The sequence below is a fragment of the Phragmites australis genome, chromosome 17 (genome assembly GCF_958298935.1).
Source record: "Phragmites australis chromosome 17, lpPhrAust1.1, whole genome shotgun sequence".
Lineage (NCBI taxonomy): Eukaryota > Viridiplantae > Streptophyta > Magnoliopsida > Poales > Poaceae > Phragmites > Phragmites australis.
In genome coordinates, this window is record NC_084937.1 from 29,302,089 (window position 1) to 29,313,039 (window position 10,951).

Here is a 10,951-nt window from a genome sequence, read left to right on the forward strand (position 1 = left end):
GATTCAGAATCATCCCCCGGCCGAATCTCAAAGGGGTCCCTTAGGATCCCGCTTTAGAAGTTCATCCCTCGACAGCTTGGATTCCCTAATCCTCCTTACCTATTGGCGGATCTGACTCTTGTATAATGATATAATCTTCAACAAACGCTACATCTTTTCCGATTCTCTAGTGGCCCTTATCTAGGTGGATATGAGTCTCTGGTGTCAAGCCAGGGCTGTGAAGCTATCCAATTTTATGGAGTGGTTGTGGCGATTCGCAGCGGGAATTTGATTTAGTGTTGTTTCAGCATAACTAGTTGTTTTCCTCCTTGTGTAATCGGGCTCTTGCTGTCACGTACTTTATAGTCTTTCTTGTGACATCTGATATGGTCAGTATTATGTAATACTATTTACGCTACTTCTTAATATAAAGATACATTTTTTTTTATTTTAGAAAAAAAGAAAGATAATATCTTTTAGAGAATGAGTCCACAATGTCATAGATCGTAAAAATATAGTATTATTTAGAGGAGAGAACCCTCGCTCGTCTTCCTCCTCTCGTCGCATCGCTCGCGGCGCGGCCTCTGTGTGGTTTCTCCCCCAAAAGATCGATCGGTCCCTTGCCAATCGCTCTCAAATTTGTTCTTCTCTTTTTCCTCGTGATTTGTCCTGCCTCAGCATCGTCCGCATCGCTGCTACTGGACTTCCCTGGATTGGAGATCCATCCATCCATCGGAGGACTTGGATTGGTTTCTTCTCTTGTTGGTAAGGAAGCCTACCTAGCTTGCTTGGATGGATCCCCTTGTTCTAAAAGTTCCATGCTCTTTACTCTGATTGTGTGCAATCAATTCCAATCCCTCCTTTTTCTGTCTGTCTGTCTCTCTCCATTCAGTGGGATACTTGCGGGTTGGTTTGCCGCGTGCTGCCCTGCTAATGTAATCTGATCCATGCATTGTTCTATGTGATTAGGTTCTTCTTCTTCGGCGCGCAAGGCTCCATCGATCTCACTCGACACCATTGGCTTCTTGGTACCTAATTAAGGCGCGGCTGCAGTTGAATTTCTTTCTCTTTTTTCCCCAACGCGAGTCAGCCCCTGCTTGCAGTTGGAGATGAATGCATCTAAGAGATACAACCAAGTTACGAACAAGGACATTGCAGAAACTGCGAGGGATATCATGACCACGTACGGCCCAATCCAACCCCTCAAAATCCCAGACGCTGTTGTTGCGCTCGCTCAAGCTGCTGCAAAGGCAAATGGTGAGACTGAAAAATGTATGTCGTGTCAAAAGCAGGTATTTTGTTTTCGGTTGTGATATAGACTGATAGGTGGTGTTATTGGACAAGGGAAAAAAATTCGTTATCACGAAATAAACCTTTTTTTTTTTGTCTTGCAGATCTTCCAGGCTGGCCGTTGTTCTCACCTCCTAAGGTGCAGTTGGAGAAGTGTACCAAGTGTTCAAGAGAATTCTGTTCTTCAATCAACTTTAGGCGGCATACACGTGTTCATCGCCGAACTCTCAAAATAGATAAGGTCTGTATTTTGTCCTTTTGTCTTTTCCATCCAATTTTGTGTCAACTTACCATAGTTGGATAAAAGAGGGACCAGTAGGGAAACTACGAGTCTTTTAAATTAAGGTTGGAGACAGGGCTCGAGCCTGTGACCTCAACCATCGCACCCAAGTGCTTTCTTTGCCACAGTACTCGGATAACATAGGTCTTAAGGTGAATAACAGAATTGTTTGCGTCCGTTTTTTGTTTCCTTTGTTCACATGTCGTACTTATATGTATGATCATGTTAGTATAGCATCAAAGTTTGAATTGGTAGAATGCGTGCTTTGTAGATAATTCACTTGTTTCCAGAGTCAAAATTCGACTCTTATGTTTGTAAGTTTATTTACCTGATGCTATCACCTATCATTTTCCTGTTTCGGAGATAATTCACTTGTTTCGGAGAATTTGTGTCATTTTGCTGTTCCTGTTACATGGGATACTTTCACTTTTCAGAAACCCGGGATCCCAAATTCCTGAGCTGTATGAGAATCTATTTGAAAGCTCAGCACAACAACCAAGTAACTTGTATCTTAAATGGTTGTAACTTGTATCTTAAATGGTTGGATGTTCTCGGTTTCTGTTAATTGTGCATCTTTTTCTTAGCTACACAAATTTCTTTTTGGGAAAAAATCTTTGTGGTATACAACTTTGGTCCATGGTATAGTAGTATCTATTGTCGTATTGAACTCCAATTATTTCACATCTTCATTTTCTTTCGATGAAGCTGCTCCTCTATCTCATCAGATACATTGGCATGACATAATAGTTGATGTTCTGTAGGATTTCCCCAAGAACAGAGACCATGTTGCCGCTTTCTGGGATAAAGTAAGTAATCTGCAATAAATTGCTTATTATACTTTTTTTAAGTTCCATCACAGCTGACAGTGTTATGTAATAAATAAAGTATCTTGCTCTCACAGATTATACATTTGTTAATAACCATTTAAAGGAAAATGTATCCTTTGTCCTTGTCACTTTTCATGTAAAAGGATATGGCAATATTACCTGCAATTTTTTGGTCTAGATTTTTTGTGTGTTATCCTGACATCATGAAGTATATGTATATTAGTGCATCTTCTTGTTTATTAAAGTAAATAACTCCTTAAATAGATGCCAATTTTTATTTTGTTCTGCACCTAAACCATTGCTCATAGTTTTGAATTTATTTGTCTCATCAGCTGACGGTGGATGAGGCTAAAACAATTTTGTCCTTGTCAGATGTTGTTGTGGAGGTAATTACTGTGGATTGCTTATTCTGTTTCCCTTGATAATATGTGAGGCATTTAGAACCAGTTTCTTTTCCAAAACAATGATCTTGGAATAGAAATATATTTTCAGGGTGTCACTGGTTCATCAATTTTAACAGCATTGACAACATGGATGTGTAAGCCAGGGTATGCTTCATTACCAGTGGCGTATGCCAGAGCTGGCAGTGAACTTCTGGTAAGGTTTTCGAACCTACTCATCCTACCTTATGTGTTTGGTACCAAGCATCGTATGCAAGCCTCTTTTTATTCTGTACAGGACTTGATTCAAACAAAGGCTCCAATGCAGCTGCGTGTATTATCAAATGAACTATTTAGTGTGCTCGATGAAGCAAGTGAGAATACATTTCTTTGTACGAACACAGCTGCCTGTATACAGAAGTTTTTGTTTGATGGAGAAGCAGACAAAGTTGCAGCAGAGTTGAAAAATGTTGTTGCATGTGCTAGTTACATGCTTGAACAAAAGCTGGTAAGATATTGCTACTTCATGCAAAAATGATTTGCATTTAGCCTTTAGCTATAGGTTTCTTCAATTTTATTTTCCGACTGTAAATAAAACAACAGGTTGAAGCATGGTCTGCTGATAAGGCTATTGAAGCATTGAGATGCCAGAAGTTGCTGGTTGAGGAAGAGGAAGCTGCTCAGAAAAGGTCATTGCTTAACTCTACTAACATAATATAATTTCAAAAGGCTACTGAGCCACATTTGGCCAATTTATTTCTTGGACACCATTTAATTCAACTTTGAGATGGAAGTAGTATATAACTTATTTCTATGTTGTTCTTCTATACTTTGAAGGCAAGCTGAATTGATGGAAAGGAAACGGATGAAGAAACTTAGGCAGAAAGAACAGAGATTAAAAGACCTCAAGGACGAGGATGTCACAATTCATTTATCTGAAATCATGGATGATGAAACAGATTCTCTTGGAATTCAAAGTCTTAAGGCTATTTCAGATGCTGGCCATTATGAGCAAGAAGATTCACAGTATTTTGAGTTTCCAACACAAGATGATAATTGTTTTAATGTGGACCAATCTAAAGAAGATGTCAGCTGTGATTTGGGGCATGGAATGAGTACAGGTGATATTCTAAGGCAACAAGTCATTTCGAGATGTCATATAGGAAGAACAGAAAACCTTGCCCAAAATAGCTCTGTCTCTGGTCTTGCAGTTGCTTCAAAACATCCAGCTAGGCATTCAAATTACAGGGATCCAAATGCCTGCACCGTGTTGAATAGAAACAAAACTTGGGAGTGGAAAGTGCGAGCTGAGATTGAAGAACAGGGCCCAAAACATGAGTTAGATATGGATGATAGACACAACATGGTTCTTGGCAAAAACTCTCATGTGCTAATAGGATCTATAAGTGTTGCAATTGAAGATGGTAGCGAACGCTCTCAAGACCTCTGGCATTTCAAGCATGACCCAACCCCTCCTAGTTCGAAGATTATCAACCATTCAGTAATCAAGGTGGCACAACCAATTAGCCACGAGGAAAATGGAAACGAAGGCATGTTTTCCAGTAAAGAAGTGACAACCTTTCTTTCTCAAAGTAAGTATCTGATTACTGTTACATTGAAAATCTATGACGTGTGGCTAGCTAATATATCTCCCCAACTTTTCTGACCCCGAGTGTTTTTGAGCATATTAACTTGACCTGATAATTCTCATTAAAAGAAAAACTTGACCTGGCTCTATGTACATCAGTAGTAAAAGATAAGAACTGCTCAATTACACATCATTTTTTTATGTGTGATGTTTATTTACCTAAAATAGCCTACCCCAATTAGCTTGGGACAAAAGGCTTTGTTGTTGTTTATTTACCTAAAGGTGGGAAATATTTGGTACTTGTGAAATTAGGAAAGATCATTGTGATTCTTCCTTATTTAGCTCAACAATAAAGCATGCTTATAATATTGTTCTTTTTTGTAGGGTGGAAGGATGCAATTGCAGCGGACCATGTGAAACTTGTTTTGTGTCCTGAAAAGTGAAGTAACACCAGGCTGGTCTAAATTTGTCAAGGCATTTGATTCCGCAGTGGCACCGGGTGATTTGTCACTGGAACCTACCATGGGTGGTGCTTACCAGGCAAGTGTTGTCTGGGTTTCAACCTTAAGCTTGTGTCCAGGCATGGATGACTGGTAAAACGGCTGGTGGATGAAATTGAGTTGATGTTGAAAGGCTTGGAGCAGAGGGTTGCGGTTTTAGAAGAGGTCTAGGATCGAAGAGGTCTAGGATCTGGTTTTGCTGGACGACTGGCTAGTGTGGTTGCAAAATGCTCAGATTGCTCAGAATTTTCATTTGTACATCAGTATTTTTTAACATTCAGTGCATGACATGCGAACGGTTTGTTTTTCAATTCTTGTGTTTTTTATTTCCTCCAGCACTGTTTAGCTGTCTGTATGTCCGTAGATATGCTCGCGGTGTATTTGGTGCACCTATACCTCTTTTAAAACCTGCACTGCGCTAATCTTCATGAATTCACAAACTTATGCTTGATTAGATAGAATCAATTAGATATTCACAAACTTGCATTTTCCGAATTGTTGGGGCCCTTGCCCTTCCCGGCAAGGAAAAAAACACCCTCCGAAAATTGCTTCTTTATAACCTACCTAACCAGCCAATTCCGCCCTTATGATAGAAAGATCTCAACGATGAAAAATACGGAGAAAAGAAGAGATTTTTTTTACCAACCAACCTGCTCGTCTCACTCAAATTCCATGCACAAGTTGAGGCCCATTTGCTTGCTTGTTCGGCCAGAGCAGGTTGGACTGTCTGTCACTCACGGCTGATAACAAGACATGCCTGGCCTCCACCTTCCCTTGTAGATTCGAGGTGTATGTACGAGTACAAGTACGCCGAGAACGTGTTACGTGTTGTTGTTAACGTACAGTAGGATCTTACACTACTTTTTATTTTTAAGACGAAGTTTTATTTCAAAGACGAAATGAAATTAGTGTTCTGTTCTGTCCTGTCCTGTCCTGTCCTGTCCTGGTTTCATGATGCTGAGGAAAAAAGCCATTTGCCACTGCGAGCGACGCCATCCATTCACGGTGATGCTAGTTCTGCATTGGTCGGACCCAAGTCCAAGATGAAACAACCGTCCGTCGCTCTCCTTCCTTTCTTTTCTTTCTATTTCTAGAACCACCACCATGGCATCTGACTAATCATCCATCGCTAGGAGAGTTGGCTTATTCTTGCCATTGGAGGAGAGTCGAGGAAAGATGATGACCTCGTGGCTGCTGGGCCGCCGGGGCCCCTCCGGCTTCTCCTGGAGCTCCACCGCCGAGGACGTCACCGCCGGCATCTCCGCCGCCGGACTCACCGCCATCGTCACCGGTCGGTAAACCCCGCCTCCCTCCTATTGCCTCCCATCCTTTTCTTCTCCAACAACAAGGGAAACAATCTCCAAAACCTAACCTTTTAGCTCCTAATCCAATCCAGGGGCGTCGAGCGGCATCGGCGCCGAGACGGCACGGACGCTGGCGCTGCGCGGGGCCCACGTAGTCATGGCCGTCAGGAGCGTCGCCGCCGCCCAGGCCCTTCGGGACTCCGTCCTTGCCCAGGCGCCGGAGGCCAAGCTCGACGTCATGGAGCTCGACCTGTCCTCCATGGCCTCCGTCCGCACCTTCGCCTCCGAATTCGTCTCCAGGGGACTCCCTCTCAACATCCTCATGTACGTATTGATATTGCCTCCTCTGCTCTGCTGCCCACTGCCTACCAAGCTGCCTACATTCGACTACATATGCTTCGGGTTGATATGATTCAATGCAATCTTGAAAGCAACAGGCCACTTCGTTCGGTTCATTAAATACCGGATCTCTCCTAGCGCTAGGACGGTATGGTCACCATAAGTAGTATGTGATAGGTTGCTAGTTTGAGGAAATCCCATAATAAATCCTTAGACCATCTCCAACGGTTTCCTTTCAGGGACCAAAATCCCTTCACGACGGGATTTTCGTTCCCTTCAGCGCTCCAACGGTTTCTCTTCACGGTTCCTGTCACGACGGGATTCTCAGGGTCATTCCCTTTAGGACTGGATTCTCTCTCCTTTCCCTTCGCGATTCCCCTCGAGGGGAAGCTGTTGGAGATGAGAGGAAATAAAAGGAATGAGAACGGGGAAGGGAATGAAATGAAGGGAATATGGTTGGAGATGGTCTTAGGGTATGTTTGATTCAAAAAGTTTGCCACGTCTTAAGTTAGTCAAATGTGACTTGCTATAAAAAATGTGGTTAACAAATTCTTAACCACAAATGTGGCAAATAAAAACTAAGTGTATAAAGTGTGAGCTAGATGCTAACAAAATGTGGCTAGCTACAGTTGTGACAGTCAACTAAACAGTTGTCTAAAAATCTATTTGCTGTAAGCCTTGTATGTTACTTCAGCATTTATTTGCATTGCACATCTTTCTTCTTCTATATGCGCAAATACCATGCACAAAAGCATATCTAGGAAACAAGGAGTGGTGATTAATACGAATCCTTGGATGATCTTCCAGATTTCCTACGGATGTTATAAGAATGGCTGCTTTCATGTAGTAGGGGTGATTGATTTGACGCTTGCTCATTCTGTGAGTGGTGCCTCAAGGTGTTATAAGAATCGAAGCATCCCTGATAAGCTAGTCATGATGATACTAGTGAAGTAACTCATGCAGACAAGTGCAACTACTTTGCAGCACATTAAATTTTACATGCAATGGTCGGGTAGTTTCCCACTGATATAACTAGTATGGTTGAATTGCTCAGTTTACTTTCTTAGAATCTATTATGATATGTTAAGTACGAATTTTAAGGTTGAGTTGAATTAGGAGCCATTTAGATTTTAGAGTCCACGAAGAACATAAAGTGTTACTTCAATAGTTCATCTCATTTAATTGATTTCCTTGTGCTTTTGTTGGCAGCAACAATGCAGGAGTAATGGCGATTCCTTTTGCACTCTCAAAGGATGGCATTGAGATGCAGTTTGCAACTAACCATGTTGGTACGCACTCCATATACTTGACTTCTTGATGAATCAGTTGCATATGTATGTGCGCTTGCTTCTTTAAATCATACAGCGATGTTACAACATGTGCAAGTTTAGCTCAACAGTCCAATTGCTGTGTTGTACCTCACCTAACACTTAAATGCGGCTCTAATTTCATAATCTCCAGGTCATTTTCTGCTGACACACCTTCTGTTGGATACCATGAAGAAGACATCTCGTGGATCAAGTGTGGAAGGAAGAATTGTGAACGTTTCATCAGAGGGGCACAGATTTGCATATCGGGAAGGCATCCGATTTGAAAAGATAAATGATGAGTCAGTGTATGTAAATTTTGTGCAGCTGTGATGTTTTATTGCCTAGTCTACTTTATTTCGAGGTAAATCTAGTCACTTGCTGTTCAAGCTTGTGTTGTGCAGGTATAGCAGCATTGGAGCATATGGGCAGTCAAAGCTTGGAAACATCTTGCATGCCAATGAACTTGCTAGGAGATTCAAGGTATGTCTTGTTCCATCCAACATGCGGCCATTTACATGATTTCGCGGTGAACATACGGTACATCTGCATGTATTCTAACAGGGGTGCTTGTTCTAGTGGGCAACATCACTTGCATTCTTTTCGTGAGGTGATTGCATTTAAACTTTGAAAAATGCACTGTTTGTTTAATTAAAAAAGAGTAAATTTCAAAAATCTACAAGTATTTTGACACACGTTGCAAATAACTACAACTATCTCACCGTGGGTCCATCTGTCATCCTCTGGCAACAGGTGGGTCTACAGTTAATCCTCATATTACATGCCATAGAGGATGAAAGGTGCAACATATGTTGAAATAGTTGTAGGTTTTTGAAATGTGCACCATAAATTGTAGTTTTCTGCAACATATGTCAAAATAGCTGTAGTTTTTTGAAATTTACTCAATAAAAAATCATTGATCAGCAAGTTATTTCATCATTGACATCAAAATAGGAGTTCATTTATTGGATTCTTAATCTGGGTCTAATAAATTATCCTTAGATAACAATCGACATCCAATTCATAGAATTGTAATGTGTCAGATCTCTGTTAACTATGTTATCCTTAGTATTGCAGGTTTAATTCATTTAAGAATTTGTTAGGATGTTCTATAGCTTTGTTTCAGCCCATCTACGGCAAATCATGACACAATATTTGGTCTAACAGGAAGAGGGTGTCAACATAACTGCAAATTCTCTTCATCCAGGCTCTATTATCACGAACCTTCTTCGTCACCATAGTATCTTGGATGGTAAGGAGAATTGGCACTTCCTTTGGGGGGAACATTTAGTGCTCCTGCTCTTGTGTGCCAAATTTGTAGAATTGTTCTGTTGAAGGGAATTACAGAAAATTATGTCAGGTCATGTTTCTTATTGATATGAACAAATCATAGCAAGGGCCATAAAATGCATGTTAACAAAGCCAGCAAGAATCACAAATTGGGAAATGAGTTATGTTTCTTACTTGACCGCAGTAATGGCCTGATGAGTTAAAATTTGGTATCTATGGTTAAGGACTTCCTATGAAGTTGTAAGGATGTGCCACTGATTACATTAAATTTTGTGTTACATGCAGTTCTCCACCGGACACTTGGTAAATTGGTTCTGAAAAATGCTCAGCAGGTAAATATTTTCAGCGTGTTTAATCTTCAGGGTATTTTTCTCATTAACATCCTTTACGCACAAGTCTGGAACCTACATGTCATTTTGTGAATTCACTATTTGCTGGTGTAGTGAATTCACTATAGAGCTACTACATTACATCCGATGAAACAGTGAATGTGCTATAACTGATATTCCGTTATGTTAAAGTAGAAGAGAGAGAAAAACGTCTTGTTTCCTATTTCAGTATTGTAATCTGACTGTGCCATCATGGTGCTTCAAGTCTGCCAGAGCTTTATTTGTGATGGAGAAGGCAGCTGAATCTGAATCTTTTGGGTTTAGATCATTCTTGTCTTAGGATGTGCATTATTTGCAAGATTTAACTCCATAACAGCCGCTGCATTCCTTGTACCTTGGTTTCCTTAATAGACCTAATACTTGAGCCTCGGGTTTGTGTCAGGGTGCGGCCACCACATGCTATGTGGCGTTGCACCCGGAGGTGAAGGGCGTCTCGGGGAAGTACTTTTGCGACAGCAACCTGTACGAGCCGAGTGACAAGGCCAAGGACATGGACCTGGCCAAGAAGCTCTGGGATTTCAGCGTCGAGCTCATCACCTGATCAATGGATCGATCAATGGATTGAATGTAAAACACGTTGCTTCTTGCTTGCTTGGCACTTAAATTGAATCACCCAGCTGTAACTACTGAACGTTTGGCTGGTGGCCTTTCAATTACCCTTAACCCAGGATGATATCCCCTGTCTTGTCTTGTTTTTTGTGGAATCTGCCTGCCATCGCGTGGAGGATATGCTTCTGCTGTTTGTTTTATACGTATGCTCTGGTTTCTGTTCTGAGATTTTTTTCTTTTTGTTTGTCTGTCCACTTTTCATTGCTAGCAAACAGACAGCATCGGTGAGGTGGACGCTCGAAGCCTAGCTCACTTTCTAGCTCTCTCTCATTAGCAAGCTGGACCCGTCTATTAGTCTCAACCTCTCGCTCCCTTCACGCCTACGCTCACTCCCACGCACCATGGCCGCAACCGCCGACTGAAACCATCGTGTCCACGATCTGCCTCCATGCCCCATGACTTCGTAACGGCCTCGCTCCCTCTTCGTGTTATTAAATGGTCTCCGCATCACTCTGCCGCCCTCCTGTTCCCCTAGCCCCGTAGCCTTGCCACCGCCATTGCCAACGCACATAGCACCGCCGCACACTGTGTCCGAGCTCTTCCTGGCGACTCCGAGCCCGTCGTCAGCTTCGCAGGAGCACGGGGGATCTTCTCCGCCGCTCCTCGACGACGTTTTGTCACCGCAAGCTGCCCTTCGCCAAGCTCCAGTGAGTTTCGCCGCTGCGCTTCGTCGCCCGCCTTCTCCGTTGCACCCTAAGGCATGCTAACCGCCTTTTTGGCATCGCCGAACCGCCAACCAGCCTTCCTGATCTTCAATTTTTGCTTCTCCTTCGCAGTTACCGAGCCCCCGCTGAGCTCTGACTACGCCGTCCCCTTCTCGCCATCGCTGACCACCGCCGAGCCATCGTCGATTGCCGTGAAGCCATTGC

General features: G+C 42.3%; 1 protein-coding gene across 1 annotated transcript; it reads left to right on the plus strand.

Annotated features, from left to right (window-relative positions):
- Positions 1 to 491: 491 nt before the first annotated feature.
- On the plus strand, positions 492 to 10,146 carry LOC133897074 (uncharacterized). The gene is made up of 20 exons (XM_062337645.1): positions 492 to 744; positions 949 to 1,251; positions 1,374 to 1,510; positions 2,311 to 2,355; positions 2,709 to 2,762; positions 2,869 to 2,973; positions 3,055 to 3,264; positions 3,360 to 3,445; positions 3,594 to 4,348; positions 4,729 to 4,783; positions 5,562 to 5,649; positions 5,693 to 5,898; positions 5,978 to 6,135; positions 6,241 to 6,472; positions 7,697 to 7,776; positions 7,949 to 8,102; positions 8,199 to 8,277; positions 8,962 to 9,046; positions 9,370 to 9,416; positions 9,856 to 10,146. The coding sequence occupies exons 2-20, from the start codon at positions 1,089 to 1,091 to the stop codon at positions 10,012 to 10,014; spliced, it is 2,898 nt and encodes a 965-aa protein (XP_062193629.1). The 5' UTR covers positions 492 to 744; positions 949 to 1,088; the 3' UTR covers positions 10,015 to 10,146.
- Positions 10,147 to 10,951: the final 805 nt, after the last annotated feature.